Below are 17,857 nucleotides of genomic sequence, written 5' to 3'. Positions count from 1 at the left end.
TGGCTTCCTTGCTTCTCAGCTTGCAGACAGCCTATTGTGGGACCTCATCTTGTGATCATGAGAGTCAATACTCCTTAATAAATTTCCCTTTATAAATACCTATCCTATTAGTTCTGTCCCTCTAGAGAACCCTGACTAATACAGACTGTCATGCAGGAGACTTAATCTTATTTGCAACTGTCCTAGAGTAGGCATTTAAATGTTGACACAGTAAATTGATATTTAAAAGTAGTGTTTATATGATAATTTAAACAAAGATGTGACTTAATTTGAACATTTTTCAGCATAATGCATTTTCGCCACTCTATTACTACAGTTGATGTATTAGTCTGTTCCCACACTGCTATAAAGAAATACCTGAGACTAGGTAATTTATAACGAAAAGAGGCTTAATTGGCTCACGGTTCTGTAGGCTGTACAGGAAGCATGACACTTAGGGAGGCCTTAGGAAACTTTCAATCATGGCAGAAGGTGAAGGGGAAGCAGGCATGTCTTACATGGTCAGAGCAGAAGGAAGAGAGAGGTGGGGAGATGCCACACACTTTTGAACAACCAGATGGCATGAAAGTTCTACTATGAGACGGATGGTGCTAAACCATTGGAAACCACCCGCAAGACCAAATCACCTCCTACCAGGCCCCACCTTCAGTATTGAGGATTAAATTTCGACATGGAATTTGGGTGAAGACAGATCCAAACTATATCAGTTGGTGTTTTTTCTTAGAGATTCCACCCAATATTTTCAGATTCTTTAGACTGTTTATGGTAAACTTTTTATATTTCAGATAGCCCTGTCCTTAAAAAGATGTGCTACAATGTATGCCATTATACTGTTTTCTTCTTTCTTGAGATTCTATAATTGAATCTGATTTTGTCATGTTTCCTCAATATATTCTTAAAACAGTTGATCTGACCATACATTGCCCCATTTCAGTTATACGGAATTCCAGCTCCTGCAGTACCTACCTGGAATAGCAGTACTGCTCCAAACACTCATTCCTGCAAAAAAAACAGTTTTTAAACACCGATTTTTAAATTTCTAGACATTATAGGAATGTATAGGTGACATTTTGGTTCTCAGTTTCTCACACTATAAGATATAGGAAAGAAATAGAGCAATTTGGCACTAGAAAGCTGTTACTGAAACACCAGGGGTTTGGCCTAGGTCCTGCTGCTCACTACACAGAAAGCTAATCACTGAGGCAATGAGTGTTGCTAGGGAAGAAGGCTTTAATTGGGTGCTGCAGCTGAGGAGATGGAAGATCAGTCTCCATTCCCTGACCAAATAAAATTGGGGGTTTATGTAGTAGGGAAGAAATGTAACTCTTTGTGGGAAAACAGGAACTAGGCAGGAAGCAATCACAATGAGTGAGTGGCTTGGCCTCTCATCATCTGGAAGTGAGGACCTGGTGAGTTTCAGTTCTTTGATACGTTTTGAGACATCTAGTAGTCCTTTCCTGAGGAAGGAACTCAGATAAAACAAATGTAAATTTCAAGCATTAAGACCAGAATTATTTCCATGTTTAATTATGGTCAATTTCTATGTTTATTTAAAAAAAAAAACCTGTATATGGAACGATTTCGGTGGTTTTAAAACCACATAAATGTTGGAGTAAGATATATGTAGATTTGGTCCCAGGCCTTAAATTTCTAACTGCCAGACTTTGGAGAAGTTACATCATGTCTGTGAGATTCTCAGATTCTCCATCTGTAATCTGGAGTAAACTGTTGGGTTATTGTAGGATTGTATGTCTGTGAAAAGTATTTTGCATTCTGCCTGATCTTTAGTAAGGAATCAGCAAGTGGCAACATTTCAACAGAAGTATTTATAGGCAATCATGAGGTACAAGAAGACAATGTCCAAGGGCAAAATAGGAAGGCTTCATAAAGGAAGTGTCACAAGAAGATAGACTTGAAAAATTAGTGTCATTTCACAGGTAGACAAAGGAGGGAGCACACTCCAGGTAGAGAGAGCAATGTGAGTAAAGGCACAGATACATGTGATACATGATTTTTCCCTGACGCCTTCATAGGACTCTCTATAGTTCCTTTCTTCTAATGGTAACATATATTCTGAAAAAAAATATACGGTTGATGCTAACGTCTCCCTGTTGTATTCTCATTTCATTATCTGTGGAGAAGGTAAGCCCACAGTGCCTTTATCATAACTTGGCCAGTTTTCCTGATGCAATACTTGACTTGTTGATAGAGTTGGGCTGTTGAAAGTATCTAATTATAATCTTGGCAACAAATATTATACCAAAGTAATCAGTTTTTTCTTAAGCATACTAGCAACTCTATTTTTACCTCTTTTTCGATTCATCTACACAACAGTTGAGCTTCTGCCACCAAATCTACTTGATACAATTCATACCACTCTCTCTCATGACAATCATTCCCCATTTTTGTCCAACAGCTTTTTAAGAAAGTCAGTACTGAGAATTCAAGTGCATTGACTCTCTTTTGCTTTCAATTATCTTCTAAAGATTATCTGAGATTTTCTTTTCTTACTACCTTAGTGCTTCCCTCCGTGTGTGTGTATTTCTGTGGTATTGTAGATTTCTGAGCATAATTAAGATCACCACTAGTGTCTCCTATGAGTATCTCTTTAGTGAGAGAATAGTGATATCAGAAATGCACTCTACACCTGAGGGCAGAAGATACTTATCTATTAAGTTTAGCTGTAGGCTGGTCTACCTTCTTGTCCTTTTCTTAGGATAAAGAGAGGTACGGAAATAGGATTCCCATGAGAGGAATACTATTCCTCTCGTGTAAGACATGTTATAGAAGACCATGAAATTCCTTATAATAGAATACGAACAAAGTATTCAATTATGTTTTTAAGTCAAAAAACACAAAGGCAAGTAAGGTTTTGTTCACTAAGGCTAAAGGGTTCTGTAACTCTTAAGTCCTAAGGATTCTAGGCAATTCTGAAAGATGTGGCAAGAACGACCCACGTGATCTTGCAGTCACTGAGGTTAAGTAGGCTACACTGCTTGGAGTCTGACATAAGTGGTGAAGAAACAGACTCTAGAGCTGGGATACCACTTGTAGCCATGTCATCTTGGGACGAGACCCTCACCTCTCATATGCTTCAGTTTCATCACCTCCAAAATAGTTTTGGCTTCATAGGTTTGTTATGAGGAGTTAAAGAACTGATACATTAAAGCTTGGCTGGGACATGGAAAACTCTTAATATATGTTGAATATTCTGGTTTATAATTCCAATGAGACCACTAAAGCAGAAAGACAAAGAAAAAACAAAAGTGCAATAAAATACCTACGAATCCAACTTACAAGGGACGTGAAGGACGTCTTCAAGGAGAACTACAAACCACTGCTCAATGAAATAAAAGAGGATACAAACAAATGGAAGAACATTCCATGCTCATGGGTTGGAAGAATCAGTATCATGAAAATGGCCATACTGCCCAAGGTAATTTATAGATTCAGTGCCATCCCCATCAAGCTACCAATGACTTTCTTCAAAGAATTGGAAAAAAACTACTTTAAAGTTCATATGGAACCAAAAAAGAGCCCGCATTACCAAGTCAATCCTAAGCCAAAAGAACAAAGCTGGAGGCATCACACTACCTGACTTCAAACTATACTACAAGGCTACAGTAACCAAAACAGCATGGTACTGGTACCAAAACAGAGATATAGATCAATGGAACAGAACAGAGCCCTCAGAAATAATGCCACATATCTACAACCATCTGATCTTTGACAAACCTGACAAAAACAAGAAATGGGGAAAGGATTCCCTATTTAATGAATGGTGCTGGGAAAACTGGCTAGCCGTATGTAGAAAGCTGAAACTGGATCCCTTCCTTACACCTTATACAAAAATTAATTCAAGATGGATTAAAGACTTACATGTTAGACCTAAACCCATAAAAACCCTAGAAGAAAACCTAGGCATCACCATTCAGGACATAGGCATGGGCAAGGACTTCATGTCTAAAACACCAAAAGCAATGGCAACAAAAGCCAAAATTGACAAATGGGATCTCATTAAACTAAAGAGCTTCTGCACAGCAAAAGAAACTACCATCAGAGTGAACAGGCAACCCACAAAATGGGAGAAAATTTTCGCAACCTACTCATCTGACAAAGGGCTAATATACAGAATCTACAATGAACTCAAACAAATTCACAAGAAAAAAACAAACAACCCCATCAAAAAGTGGGCAAAGGACATGAACAGACACTTCTCAAAAGAAGACATTTATGCAGCCAAAAAACACACGAAAAATGCTCATCATCACTGGCCATCAGAGAAATGCAAATCAAAACCACAATGAGATACCATCTCACACCAGTTAGAATGACCATCATTAAAAAGTCAGGAAACAACAGGTGCTGGAGAGGATGTGGAGAAATAGGAACACTTTTACACTGTTGGTGGGACTGTAAACTAGTTCAACCATTGTGGAAGTCAGTGTGGCCATTCCTCAGGGATCTAGAACTAGAAATACCATTTGACCCAGCCATCTCATTACTGAGTATATACCCAAAGGACTATAAATCATGCTGCTATAAAGACACATGCACACGTATGTTTATTGCGGCACTATTCACAATAGCAAAGACTTGGAACCAACCCAAATGTTCAACAACGATAGACTGGATTAAGAAAATGTGGCACATATACAGCATGGAATACTATGCAGCCATAAAAAATGGTGAGTTCATGTCCTTTGTAGGGACATGGATGAAACTGGAAATCATCATTCTCAGTGAACTATCGCAAGGACAAAAAAACAAACACCGCAGGTTCTCACTCATAGGTGGAAATTGAACAGTGAGAACACATGGACACAGGAAGGGGAACATCACACTCCGGGGACTGTTGTGGGGTGGGGGGAGGGGGGAGGGACAGCATTAAGAGATATACCTAATGCTAAATGATGAGTTAATGGGTGCAGCACACCAACATGGCACATGGATACATACGTAACAAACCTGCACATTGTGCACATGTACCCTAAAACTTAAAGTATTATAATAATAAAATAAAATAAAATAAAAATTTTGAATTCAATAGAAGAAAAAAAAGAACAAACAAAAGTGCCATGCTGATCTACTCTCTCTAAAGCTAAAACGGTTTATCTTGGACTGAGTACCAAGTGTTCATTTTATGTGATTAAGAATGGTTATGCACTTTCTACATGCTAAAATTTCACTGGTGCATATATCACGTAGACCATCTTCCCTAGTGGCTTCTCCTGCTTACCCCCTCTTCCCAACTGTTTTTTATACATAAGACAAACATTCTTCTCTGGAAGTCTCCAGTATGTGCACAATTGATCCAAAATGGGGTCAGAGTTTAACTCTTTATTCCCTTGTATCTTTCCCCTTGCTTAGTTTTTAATTATGCTGATTCAATGTTAAATTCTAAAAGGATATTTCCATTCTGTTTTCAACTCTTACCTTTTGATATATTTTAAATGCTTCATTACTAACATTTTTCATAAAATAAACACACATACCATTCCCAAATCATGAAGATGTGTGATCCTAAACCATTCATTCTAAAAGAAAGAGAAATCCAGATCAGTAAAGGGAAAATGGGTCAGAAACAAACACTGGTGCAAGTTTTTATTTTAAATATATCGTACTTACATTTCTTGTAAAATTATAATTATCAGGAACCAGCAGAATTTGACTTATGGTTTTTATTCTATTTAAAATCCAACAGGGCCAACCAAATGTCATAAAAGTGATTTTTTTTTCTTCTTGCCTGATTGAATTAAGACACGACTTTTTTGGTACAAAGTTATCCTCAGAACTCAGTAGTTGACTTGAGTTTTGTTTAAGGGAATGAACAGTGAGAAAAAAGTTAACGGAGTTCACCAAGACCAAGCAAGAGAAACATGGGACTGAATGTTCTCATGAGTCCACTACAGAGTAAGATTTGTTTTAAATGAATGTGGTATCTCAGTTCAGATCTCTCAGTTTGGGGTTCTGTAGCAGCTAGCAGTCATTCTACCTTTTTTTTTTAATTTCCTAATTACAGTATATGTATCTAATCATTCTATCATACATTTTATTTAACAAGCAAGCTCTAGGCCTTCTCTGTGTCACAGAAGAAAATATATTTTCATGAAGATTATAAGAAGGCAAATGAGGAAGGGAAACCATTTCCTGATAAAAGCTGTTTCTAAAAGATATAAATAGAAGCTTTTCCAGGACTGTAGCTTGATGCTATATTGGGAATCATGTAACATTTACAATATACTTCTATGCAAGACAATCTTGTGCTAAAGAATTACTAAAAGAGACAGTGCCTTTGGAAAGCACTATATGGGTTATTCAAAAGCAGTGGCAAGTCCAAGCTCCTATCTTAATCCTCGCTTGTTATTATGGTAAGTAGCTTTCTGGTTTTTTGCTTTGTCCAAGTAGCATTGCAGTATTTTGCCCATTAGAAGTAGATAGTGAAAACTCTTCTCAAAATTCAATTTACTGGATCTGTTGCTACTATGATAGAATTTAAATTAAAGTTTTTTTTTAAATGGGATAAAATCTTATAGTTAAGCTCCTTTAGAATGAAAGAAATAGATTTAACACAAAAATGGAAAGAGAATTCATTCAAATATCTAAAACTGTGCCAATGCATTGATCTAAAATGTTCATGAAAAGCTAATAAGAATGCCTAAAATTCTGAATTTAGAAAATCATTTTAATATATGATAGTTTATTAGAAATACCTACTCATTGCCTTCCTAAAGAACCTGTGATATGTGAAATTTTACATCCCAGTGTCTCAGTTTTTTGCATAAATTCTAGATTGTTCAATTATTTTAAACAATTCTTAGAAATCTTACAAACAGATGTGCATAATGAAGATGTTTGTGAAGCTCTCTAATTAAAATAATTCTGTGAACTTGGATATTAATGTCACTGTGATATTTCCCTAACACTAAATTTTATCATAAATTTTCAAGTTATAAATGGAATTCTTAACCTGAAGATGATGAAAAAGGATAGTAAAATTATGCTACATGTAAACTTGAGGAGGAATGATAATCATAGGACTATAGACAAAATTTTTCCCAAGAATATCAAAGGGCTGGCCAGGCGTGGTGGCTCACCCCTGTAATCTTAGCACTTTGGGAGGCCGAGGCGGGCGGATCACGAGGTCAGGATATTCAGACCATCCTGGCTAACATGGTGAAATCCCATCTCCACTAAAAATACAACAAATTAGCCAGGCGTCGTTGTGGACGCCTGTAATCCCAGCTACTTGGAAGGCTGAGGCAGGAGAATGGCGTGAACCCGGGAGGCGGAGCTTGCAGTGAGCCGAGCTGAGATTGCGCCACTGCACTCGAGCCGAGATCGCTCCACTGCACTCCAGCCTGGGTGACAGAGCAAGACTCAGTCTAAAAAAAAAAAAAAAAAAAAAGTGAATTGATAGTTCAATAAAGCACTTATAATTTCAAGTGTAATGCCAAATAAGTAGAAAATGAATAAGTAACTTCAGAGCTAGAAGGGAAATGAAATAATAAGAACACTGGAGATGGGTAGAAAGTAGAAAATAAGATGGTAGATTTAAATCTAAATGTATAAATAAATAATTACATTAAATGTAAACAATGCTACAGTGAAATGACAAATTTTTGAGAGTAGATATGAATAATTCTTTTTAGCTAAAGACATATATAAATGAAAATACACGAAGGTTGATGAAGAATGAAAAAAAAATCAAACAACAATCAAAGTTGATGTTGGCTTCAAGAGGCAGTATAAGTTCCCTACAGCCCATTTTCTGCTGATTATAACTGAAAATTCTGCGTGGGCAGGGGGAACTGTCTGAGGCTCTCTGAAACATAAAGGGGAAGGGAGTTAAAACTTGAAGAAGTGGCTAAGGTGGGCAGATAACGAGGTCAGGAGTTTGAGACCAGCCTGACCAACATGGTGAAACCCTGCCTCTACTAAAAACACAAAAATTAGCCAGGCTTGGTGGCATGTGCCTGCAATCCCAGCTACTCAGGAGGCTGAGGCAGGAGAATCGCTTGAACCTGGGAGGCGGAGGTTGCAGTGAGCCGAGATCGCACCATTGCATTCCAGCCTGGGCGACAGAGCAAGACTCTGTCTCAGAAAAAAACAAAACAAAACAAAACTTGAAGAAGTAATCCACACACAGGAGTAAGTTTCACTTTTTTTCTTCCATTTTTGCTCCAAGAGTGGACCCCCGTTGGATGGTAGTACAATGCAGACATCTAAAACTCAAAACCCCACCTTCTCTTTTTCCAGATTAGTCATGAAAAAAAGCTCTAGCAGGCAGGAGAGTAAAAGAGACAGAGCCATAAAAAGTTTCTCCTAATTCTGTTTATGAACTCACAAGAGTCTTGTCCTAGGTTCTGAACCACACATGCACAGGACAGACAGAAATCAGGATAACAAAGGCTTAGAAAACTGAATAGAGATGTAAGGCAACAGCACAGAAAACGAGTCAAAGCTCATAATGTGCAACTAATTAGGTTGATTACCTGCTAAAGCAAAAACAACATCCTCCAATGGAATCTCACAGAAGCCAGAGTCCACACACATAACATTTACAATGTGCTGCATAAAATCCAAATTACTTGACAAAGACCCATTCTTTTTTTCTTTTTCTGAGACAGAGTCTCACACTGTAGCCTGGGCTGGAGTGCAATGGCGCGATCTCAGCTCACTGCAACCTCTGCCTCCCGGGTTCATGTGATTCTCCTGCCTCAGCCTCCCGAGTAGCTGGGATTACAGACATACACCACCACACCTGGCTAATTTTTCTGTATTTTTAGTAGAGACGGGGTTTCACTATGTTGCCCAGACTAGTCTCAAACTCCTGACCTCGTGATTAGCCCACCTCGGCCTCCCAAAGTGCTGAGGTTATAGGCATGAGCCACCGCACCCAGCCCCAAAGACCCATTCTTAACGGAAAGGCAGCTGTAATAACTACATCCATACAAAAAAGGAAAACAAAAAAATAAATGAAAAATAGAAAATCACAATAGAGATATATACACTATAAAAAAGAGAAGTGAAAACTCAAGGACTAAAAAAATACAATGCCTGAAATAAAAATGTCAATTAATAGTCTTGAGAGTAGAATGAAGTGACAAAGATTCTGTGAATTTGGAGATATGTCAATAAAAAGTATCCATATGAAGAACTGAGAGAAAAAATGTTTTTTAAAATATCTATAGCCTAAAGGATCTATGGATTAACATAAAAAGATCTAAGACGTGTATTTAGCCCTAGATATTTATAAAAGTTTAAGTATGTATATGATAATCCTCATAATTCCACTTTAAAAATACAGAGATGTAACCAAAAAGACAACAGATAAATTAAAATGGAATATTAAAACAAAAACTGTCAATCCAATAGAAGGCAGAAAAAGGAAAAAAGAAACAAAAAACAGAAAAAACAAGCGCGTTCCCGCTCCCCAAAATGGTACACTGAAATCCAACCATATTAATAATTACATTAAATGTTAATGATCTCAGACAAGTGAAACAAAATACTGCCTTACAGGCCAAATCCAGTCTGCTACCCATTTTTGTAAATAAAGTTTTATTGTAACACAGCTATGCTCATTTGTTTATATATTATCTATGGCTGCTTTGTATGACAACGAGAGTTGAATAGGTGCAACAGAAATTGTGTGGCCCACAAAGCGAAAAATATTTATTTGGTCCATTACAGAAAAAGTTCACCAACCATTGGTCTAAATCTCTGCTTTGCAATAGAAATATAATATAAGCCACTTATGTGATTTTCTTCTGTAGGTACATAAAAAAGCAAGCAAACTTAAAAACAGGTGAAAATAATTTTTAAAATATATTTTATTTAACCCAATATGTCCAAATTATGATGTAAACACATAATCAATATAAAAAGGTATTTAAAAGATATTTTACAATCTTCCTACTGTCTTTGAAATCCTGTGTGTATTTCCAATAACAGCACAACTCAATTCAGACCTGCCATATTTCAAGTGCTCAGTAGCCACATGTGGCATATAGCCATGGTAATGCATTGCACAAGTCTAAACACTTCAAGAGATGAGACTTTTGTAGGAGGGATCAGCATGTGTTGCTTGGGAAGAATGTAAATAACGGTAGCCAGAGAGAGGACTGTAATACATTAAATATGGCCACAGAAACATTGCAACTCCTATCATTAAGTAGTGGAATCTATTTCCCTATTCCTTGAAAATAGGCTTGCCTTCTGACTTGTTTTGACTAACAGAATGTGATTAAAAAGTGTTGTATGAGTTCTAGAGCCTAATTCTCAATAAGACTTGTAGCTTTTTCTTTACATGCTTAGAAATTACCCCTGTTGTTTAAGGAAGACTGGATCCAACTTTTGAAGGATAAGAGATTTCACAGATCATTGATTATAAAGACAATAGCCAACACCAACACCCCAGACATGAGAGGGAGGCTACCTTCCATGCAGCCTCCCTGCCTGGCCCCAGTCAAGCCACCGATAACTGCGACTACATGAGTAAGCCCAGGTGACGCCTGCAGAAAACAGCCTGGCTTACCCAAGGCAAAATTTCAGAATTATGGGCACATACATGGTTATTGTTTGAAGCCATTAGGTTTTGGAGGGCAGGAATGTAACGCAGCAATAGATGACTGACAGAATATAATTCTATAACCCATGTCACCTGTGTAAGTCCTTTCTGGGAAGTAGGATTTCTTGCTGAGCAAACTTCCATGCCTTTTACTAAAGTACTGAGAAAATTTAGCTGTTCTCTTGGGATGAAAAGATATTTAGGGCTATTTTTAGCCCTCTCTGCCACTCATAGTTTCTAAATAGCTCTCTTCATTGCCTATTGTCACGTCCATGGCAAGGACACATCTGTAAGACTACACTTTCTGGCATTCCAGTGAAAAGAGCCATTTAGTCTCTCTACTCTCAGACTTACATTCCTACATTTAATAAGAAATGCTGTAATATTCCCTTTTTCTATATTTTCTAAGATTATGGTTGTCTAACTCCCTCCTTCCCTCTACAGCTTAACAAGATTAGCTTATATGGTGGTGGAGTGGGTGGCTGCTTCTGCCCAATCACCTCTTTTCCTAATTTTTTCCTGTCTTAAAGCTATTCATGACAGATTCCCTTTGAAAAACCTTTGGCTGGCCAAAATGCGGTCGGGTCACAAGTCTAAAGTGTACAAATGAGAGTGAATGGAGAATGGGAAACACATTGGTTGTTTGCACATTATCTTACACTATGGTTTCAATGGTTGTCTCCTCTGAAATTTACGTTGAAACTTAATCCCCAACATGGCAGTATTGAGAGGCGGGCCTTTAGGAGGTGACTGGGTCAGGAGGGGTGGATTAATCCATTCATAGATTAATGGATAAATAGGTCAATGGATGGGTTTTTACAGGAGTGGGACTGGTGGCTCTGTAAGAAGAGGAGGAGGCACCTGAGCTAGCACACTCAGCTCCTTCACCATGTGATGCCCTGCACCACCTCAAGACTCTGCAGAGTCCTTACCAACAAGACAGCACTCACCAAATGCAGTCCTTAGACCCTGGACTTCTCAGTCTTTATAACTGTAAGAAATAAATTCCTTTTCTTTATAAATTACCCCGTGTTTCAGGTATTCTGCTATAAGCAACACAAAACAGACTAAGACATCTTACCACATTCATCTGTCCAAATAAGTTGCAAGTATATGGTCAGTAAATTATCTTATAAGTGCTGCCATACTGAATGCATGGTAAATGCCAAATATGTAATTGTAATTTATTAGTTGAGCCAATAAATCCATCCAGATAGAATTCATGCCCTTCGCATGTTGGTTTTACTCTCCTCTGGATGATGGTGTTACCTCCGATCATTCTGTAGTCAATTGGCAAAAATTTTTCTCTAAGGCTGGGCACGGTGGTTCACATCTGTAATCCAAGCACTTCAGGAGGCTGAGACGGGCGGATCACCTGAGGCCAGGAGTTCAATACCAGCCTGGCCAACATGGTGAAATCCTACCTCTACTAAAAATACAAAAATTAGCTGGGCATGGTGGCAGGCGCCTGTAATCCCAGCTACCCGGGAGGCTGAGGCAGGAGAATTGCTTGAACCCGGGAGGTGGAGGTTGCAGTGGGCCGACATCACGCCACTGCACTCCAGCCTGGGTGACAAAGTGAGACTCCGTCTCAAAAAAAAAAAAAAAATTCTCTAAACAGCCATGTAGAACATTAGTGTCTACTGGATAATTTTCTACTCAGAGACAAATAGAAAAGTGAATATGGGAGAGAAAGAGAGAGAATTATTGTTCACTTCATACCCATGAGAACATATTCTTAGTTCCTTTTTGACAGAAAATACAGAAGTCCTTAATCTATAATTTTTGATGCTTTGATTAACCCAACAAAACAATAGCTGTGGTTTACAATCTGCTTCAATCAAGTAGATTTTATAGCTCACTGATTTTCTAAAATATCCTTATAAATAGATTCTATTATTGTTACTATAAGACAGTGTTATTATGCCAGACATTGACATAATAAATGTGGGAATCAGTGCAAGACCCTGGAACATTGGTCTGGCATGAAACATAAATCAGATGCCATTCATTATATGAATGAATAAAAATATGGCTGAGTGCAGTAGCTCACACTGTAATCCCAGCACTTTGGGAGGCCAGGGCAGGCAGATCACTTGAACCCAGGAGTTTGAGACCAGTCTGGCAACATAGAAAAACCCCATCTCTACTAAAAATATAAAAAATTAGCCAGGTGTGGTGGCACATTCCTCAAGTCACAGCTACTGGGGAGGCTGAGGCGGGAGAATCAGCTGAGGTCAGGAAGTTAAGGAGGCAGTTAGCCATGACCATACCACTGCACTCCCGCCTAGGTGACAGGAGTGTGACCTTGTCTATAGATTCTCTACTAATTTTCTAAATTATCAGTGTAATTAGGAAATGGCAGGAGCTCAGATTTATCTAACAAGCAGCATTTTTTCAAAAATCCAAATTCTTTTTTTTTTTTTTTTTGAGATGGAGTCTCACTATGTCGCCCAGGCTGGAGTGCAGTGGCGCGATCTCGGCTCACTGCAAGCTCCGCCTCCCGGGTCCACGCCATTCTCCTGCCTCAGCCTCCCGAGTAGTTGGGACTACAGGCGCCTGCCACCACGCCCAGCTAATTTTTTTTTATTATTATTTTTTAGTAGAGATGGGGTTTCACCGTGTTAGCCAGGATGGTCTAGATCTCCTGACCTCGTAATCTGCCCTCCTCAGCCTCCCAAAGTGCTGGGATTACAGGCGTGAGCCACCGCACCCGGCCCAAAAATCCAAATTCTTAACTATCTCTTTTCAGATCTTATTGAAACTTTAAGACAAAATAATAAAAATATTTTTGGAAATAATATAAAATGAATACATAACATGTTTTCCATACATATGTAGGTCAAAGTGATGGCAGCAGTGTCCCATCCAGAGTGGCCTCTGCAAAGATGTGGACTACAGCAGGGGGAGGCATGGCTGAGGCTGCATGCTCTGTGGAGCTGGCAGGGCTGGGAATAGGTGGAACCCCACCCCCTACCCAATTGGCAGGGCAGGAGCCCCACACTCCCAGGCACAATTGCAGCTGCTCAGCTGTGGCTCTGGATCCAGGCATCCCTGCATTCTTAGGGACCAGGAAACCCTCTTTCCTAGGCAGGCTTGGAGGTACCTGCTCCTGCTCCCTGGCCTTCCCCCACTCCTGGCACCTGCTCCAGGACAGAATGAAATCATGGCTGAGCCTGAGCACTGTTGCAACCCTGCTGGCTGTGCACACACTTGGGGTGGGGCTGACACACCAGCCCCCTGCTGCCTTGGCCCCCTCCAGACTTTGGGCACTAACAAGCATGGGAGGGAGGCCAAGTTGGGGGCTGAGGGCGGCTCGGCGCAGGCCTGCAGGTGCCCCTCTGTACGAACGGCCTGGGCATGGTGGACAACAGGAGGGACACAGACTCCTGGGTAGAAAGGGGTGGGTTCCTGGTGAAACCCCACCCTCAAGCCAGGGATGGCCTGAAGCCTGGGGGCTGGGCTGCCAGCTCCAGGTGGAGGCTGCAGCCCATAGTGAGAACTTATGGTGCTTTTTCCCAGCCGCCCATGGCCACCCATGGACCAATCGACATGCACTTCCACCCTTCTGAGCCCATTAAAAAAACCCAGACTCAGCCAAACTCAGAGAGCTGTCAGGACTACCAGCTGCAAAAACGAGCTACCCATTTTGGGTCTCTTTGACTGTTGGGATGATCTGCCTGCAGAAAACAGCTACCCACTGCAGTCTCTTCTCCACTGATTGCTGAGAGCTGGGTACTTGTTGGGACAACCTGCCTGCTGAAAGGAGCTACCCACTTCGGGTCTCCTGCGAACTGTCCTGTGCACAATGAAGCTCCTCTCCGCCTTGCTCACCCTCCAGTTGTCCACATACCTCATTCTTCCTGGATGCGGGACAAGACCTTGGGACCCACCAAATGGGCAGGACTGAAAGAGCTGTAACACAAACAGGGCTTAAACATGCCCCCCAGCTCACCAATTTGCAGCTGATGAGAAGGAGACAAGAGCTGCAGCCCTCTGGGGAGCCCAGACCTAAGGGCTCCTGGAGCCAGGGCTGTGGCACCCTCTTTGGGGCTCTGCAGTTCCTCATGTCTCCAAGCTTCCAGGCACTGTTGTGTTCCCCTTGTCCAGATGCAGGTGCCCACAGAGGGAGCCACATGTGGTAGATCTGGTCCAGCCACAGCCTATCAGTGAGCCAGCACCTGTGCTGGCAGCTGGAGCTGCCCACCCCTCTGCAGCAGCCAGCATGCCTGGCTGTGCGCAGTGGCCGGACCCGTGCTCACTCACCTGCATACCCCTTGCCGCTCCATGCCTGGCTCACCCTTGGCAGGTGTGGAATTCAGGCCAGTAGTGCAAGCTGAGTGCAGCCTGCCAGGCAGAGTGGGCGGAAGGAGCCCAGCGAGCCCCAGCAGTACTCAGGCAGAAGGCCCCGCCAGCTACAGAGGTTTCCAGCTGGTGAAGTAACACCCCAAAGATCTCATAACAAATGTTTACAAAGTGAGCAAACTCTGCTGTCTTATTCTAGAGAGAGAGAAAGCAGAATGACATTGGCAAATATGGGAGACTCTTAGAAGGTCCTGATACAAATCCTGAAAAAAAAACTTTATGATTGTGAAAAGCTAATTTCAAAGTCTGATTAAATATTTTAGCTTATTAACTTCACTTAGTAAATAACTAATTTCAAAGTCTGATTAAATATTTTAGCTTCTTAATTTCACTTAGTAAATAACTACTTCCAAAAAATGTAATAATGTAGGTAAATGAGCATCCCATAACAAAGGATCCATTAAAAGACAGTTTTTAAGAAAAATTTCCTGCTTTTTATTACTTTTTATCCAAAAAGAAGAAAAGGAAAAGGAAAGAAAATATCCTTGGTACAATTTTTATTTCTTTGTTGCTTTTGTTCTCTCCACTTAGTTTATTTTCTTTTTGAGTCCAGGTATTTAATTTCATCAAGCCGAATGGTTGCATCATTATAAAAGATTTTGATTTCAGATAATGCTGGATTTGGCGGAACCAGTGATTCTAAACAGGCAAAACAATGCATCAGGACTTCTCAGAGAAACACAATGGAATAATGAAATATAATTCATAAATATAAAATTTATAATATTAGTAATTTTGTTGAAAATACTTACTGAGCCAAGTTCTCCTCGGTGCCAAAGTCACTCCCCAACAGTAAACATAACAGTTCCAAAAAGTGGAGTTCCAGTAGCCTGAGAAAGTTAACACTGTTCTTGAAGGATTAACTGAAATCCAAAGAAAACACAAACCCGTAAGTGTAGAGAGTTTCATTAAACTGAAATTAAGAGCAGTACTTTGAGAGACTGGTACAGAGAAAGCCAGGTTAAAAAGTGTCTTTTCAGTTGAAAAGAATAACCATTCAAAAACTATTCAAGGTCATTTAAATACAAATATTACATTAAGTCTATTTGACCATAGTTTTTGGAAGGCTTAAGACTTTTGGGGATTTTTTTAAAACACAATATGCAAACATTTTAATGCGTATATGTATTTTCCCCTCAGACTCTTAAAGCAAGGTAAATTTCCACCCAGATATGTAAATATGCATATACAAAATGCCTTCAAGTTACTCTCTTTCTTGGCTCAGAATCCTGTGTATAGTATGTATAATGTTAATGTAGTTAATTACAAACCTGTGGTCAGGATGCGAACCCACCCCCATGACCTCAGGGACCTTATTCTATCTGTTACAAACTCTTTCTCCAATACCTTCAAGATCTCTATTTACCCAGGAAGACTGGCACCCTTAATTGTTTCTTCTCTGTGGGCAACAGAAGCTTTATAGGAAAAGTGGTGGCTACGTTCTCAACACATAAGCAACTTCAGGATCTACCTCCTAGGGTTCGCTTTAAGGCGTTTCATGACAGCTTTATTTACTCGTTTGTTTTGTTTCCTATCGCCTCCAATTCAGGGTCTCCCTTTAGATACATGACAGTTGAAAACTCCACCTGCCTTTTAGTTCTCTCCCCTCTCAGAGGACTCTTTCCTTTGTTCTGCAGCCCAGAGGCCAGTTCACCCTCACTCTGCTGACTGTTTTCTGGGTCTTGGGCTCACCTCAGGGCCTGGCCTGTCCATGGCCCCGCTTTACTATTTATCCACATATGGAGTTAGCAGAAACCGAATCTTTTCTTACAGCTTTTAAATATGTTTCAGTCTGTCTCATCTAAAAAAATCTTTCATTACTTAAGTTCCTACTGTAGGTTCAATCCCGCTATCTCCTTCTCTTTTTAATCAAGCTCCTTGAAAATATAGCCTGAACTTCAGTCTCCATCTCATGACCCCCAGAACATCGGCTTCTGTTCCCAGCAGCACAAAGAGCTTGCTCTTGCTAAGGATGCCACTGGCCACATAGCTCCAGGGGATACTCTTGTAAATTTATTTCAAACTCACTGTGGCCTGAGACACCATAGACCATTCCCTCTTTCTTGGAATTCTCTCTGATGATATGTGTGGCACTTCGTTCTTCTGGCTTCCTGGAAAAAAATAATTACATTAAGTACAAATGAAAAATATCTCAAACATTCATAAAAGTATGAAGATTGTAATATGAAACTTCTTTTTTTTTTTTTTGAGACGGAGTCTCGCGCTGTCGCCCAGGCTGGAGTGCAGTGGCGCGATCTCGGCTCACTGCAAGCTCCGCCTCCCGGGTTCACGCCATTCTCCTGCCTCAGCCTCTCCGAGTAGCTGGGACTACAGGCGCCCGCCACCACGCCCGCCTTATTTTTTGTATTTTTAGTAGAGACGGGGTTTCACCGTGGTCTCGATCTCCTGACCTCGTGATCCGCCCGCCTCGGCCTCCCAAAGTGCTGGGATTACAAGCGTGAGCCACCGCACCCGGCCGAAACTTCTTAATAGTACTACACATTGAGTACAAAGCAGCAAAAACTGCAGACATGTGCTACACGTTGGTCTTCAGTATCTACTTGTTTCACTTTACTGGAAAGGTGCTGGCTGAGTGGGCCAGGAGTTAGTCCAAGGTGGTTGTGATTCTTGAGGACAGGGAAGATAGTCTGGGGCCCAGACCAGATCTACAGCCTGTACCAGAAAACTTGTATCAAAGCCTAATTCTTCACCTGGAAGGTCAACTCTCCAAAGCTGAGATTCTCCTACAGTTGAAGCAGGTATGGTAGCCTGAAGTTTCCTAATAAAAGAAGAAAAATAAAATGAAGGAAGAAGTGAAAAATAAGACAGACTCAATTCTTTGTCTCCACTGTAATTTTCAGAGTGGTTGATGTGAGGTGCAGTGCTGAAGGCTGGCTGGAGGGAACGAGGTGCTTTCAA

General features: G+C 40.4%; 1 protein-coding gene across 2 annotated transcripts in view; it reads right to left on the bottom strand.

Annotated features, from left to right (window-relative positions):
- Positions 1–15,427: 15,427 nt before the first annotated feature.
- Positions 15,428–17,857, bottom strand: part of LOC116472202 (uncharacterized) — an 84,956-nt gene continuing 82,526 nt past the window's right edge. For both annotated transcript variants that reach the window (XM_032158993.2, XM_058442823.1), the window contains exons 3-6: positions 17,514–17,717; positions 16,967–17,049; positions 15,691–15,801; positions 15,428–15,577 (exon numbers count right to left, since the gene is read on the bottom strand). In XM_032158993.2, coding sequence (XP_032014884.1) covers positions 15,471–15,577; positions 15,691–15,801; positions 16,967–17,049; positions 17,514–17,717 — 505 coding nt within the window. In that variant the 3' untranslated portion in view covers positions 15,428–15,470. The remainder of the gene's footprint in view (positions 15,578–15,690; positions 15,802–16,966; positions 17,050–17,513; positions 17,718–17,857) is intronic.

Source organism: Hylobates moloch, unplaced genomic scaffold, assembly GCF_009828535.3.
Source record: "Hylobates moloch isolate HMO894 unplaced genomic scaffold, HMol_V3 SCAFFOLD_8, whole genome shotgun sequence".
In the NCBI taxonomy this organism is placed as follows: Eukaryota; Metazoa; Chordata; class Mammalia; order Primates; family Hylobatidae; genus Hylobates; species Hylobates moloch.
The sequence above is the reverse complement of the archived record's forward strand: the minus strand, read 5'-3'. Positions and strand labels throughout refer to the sequence as shown.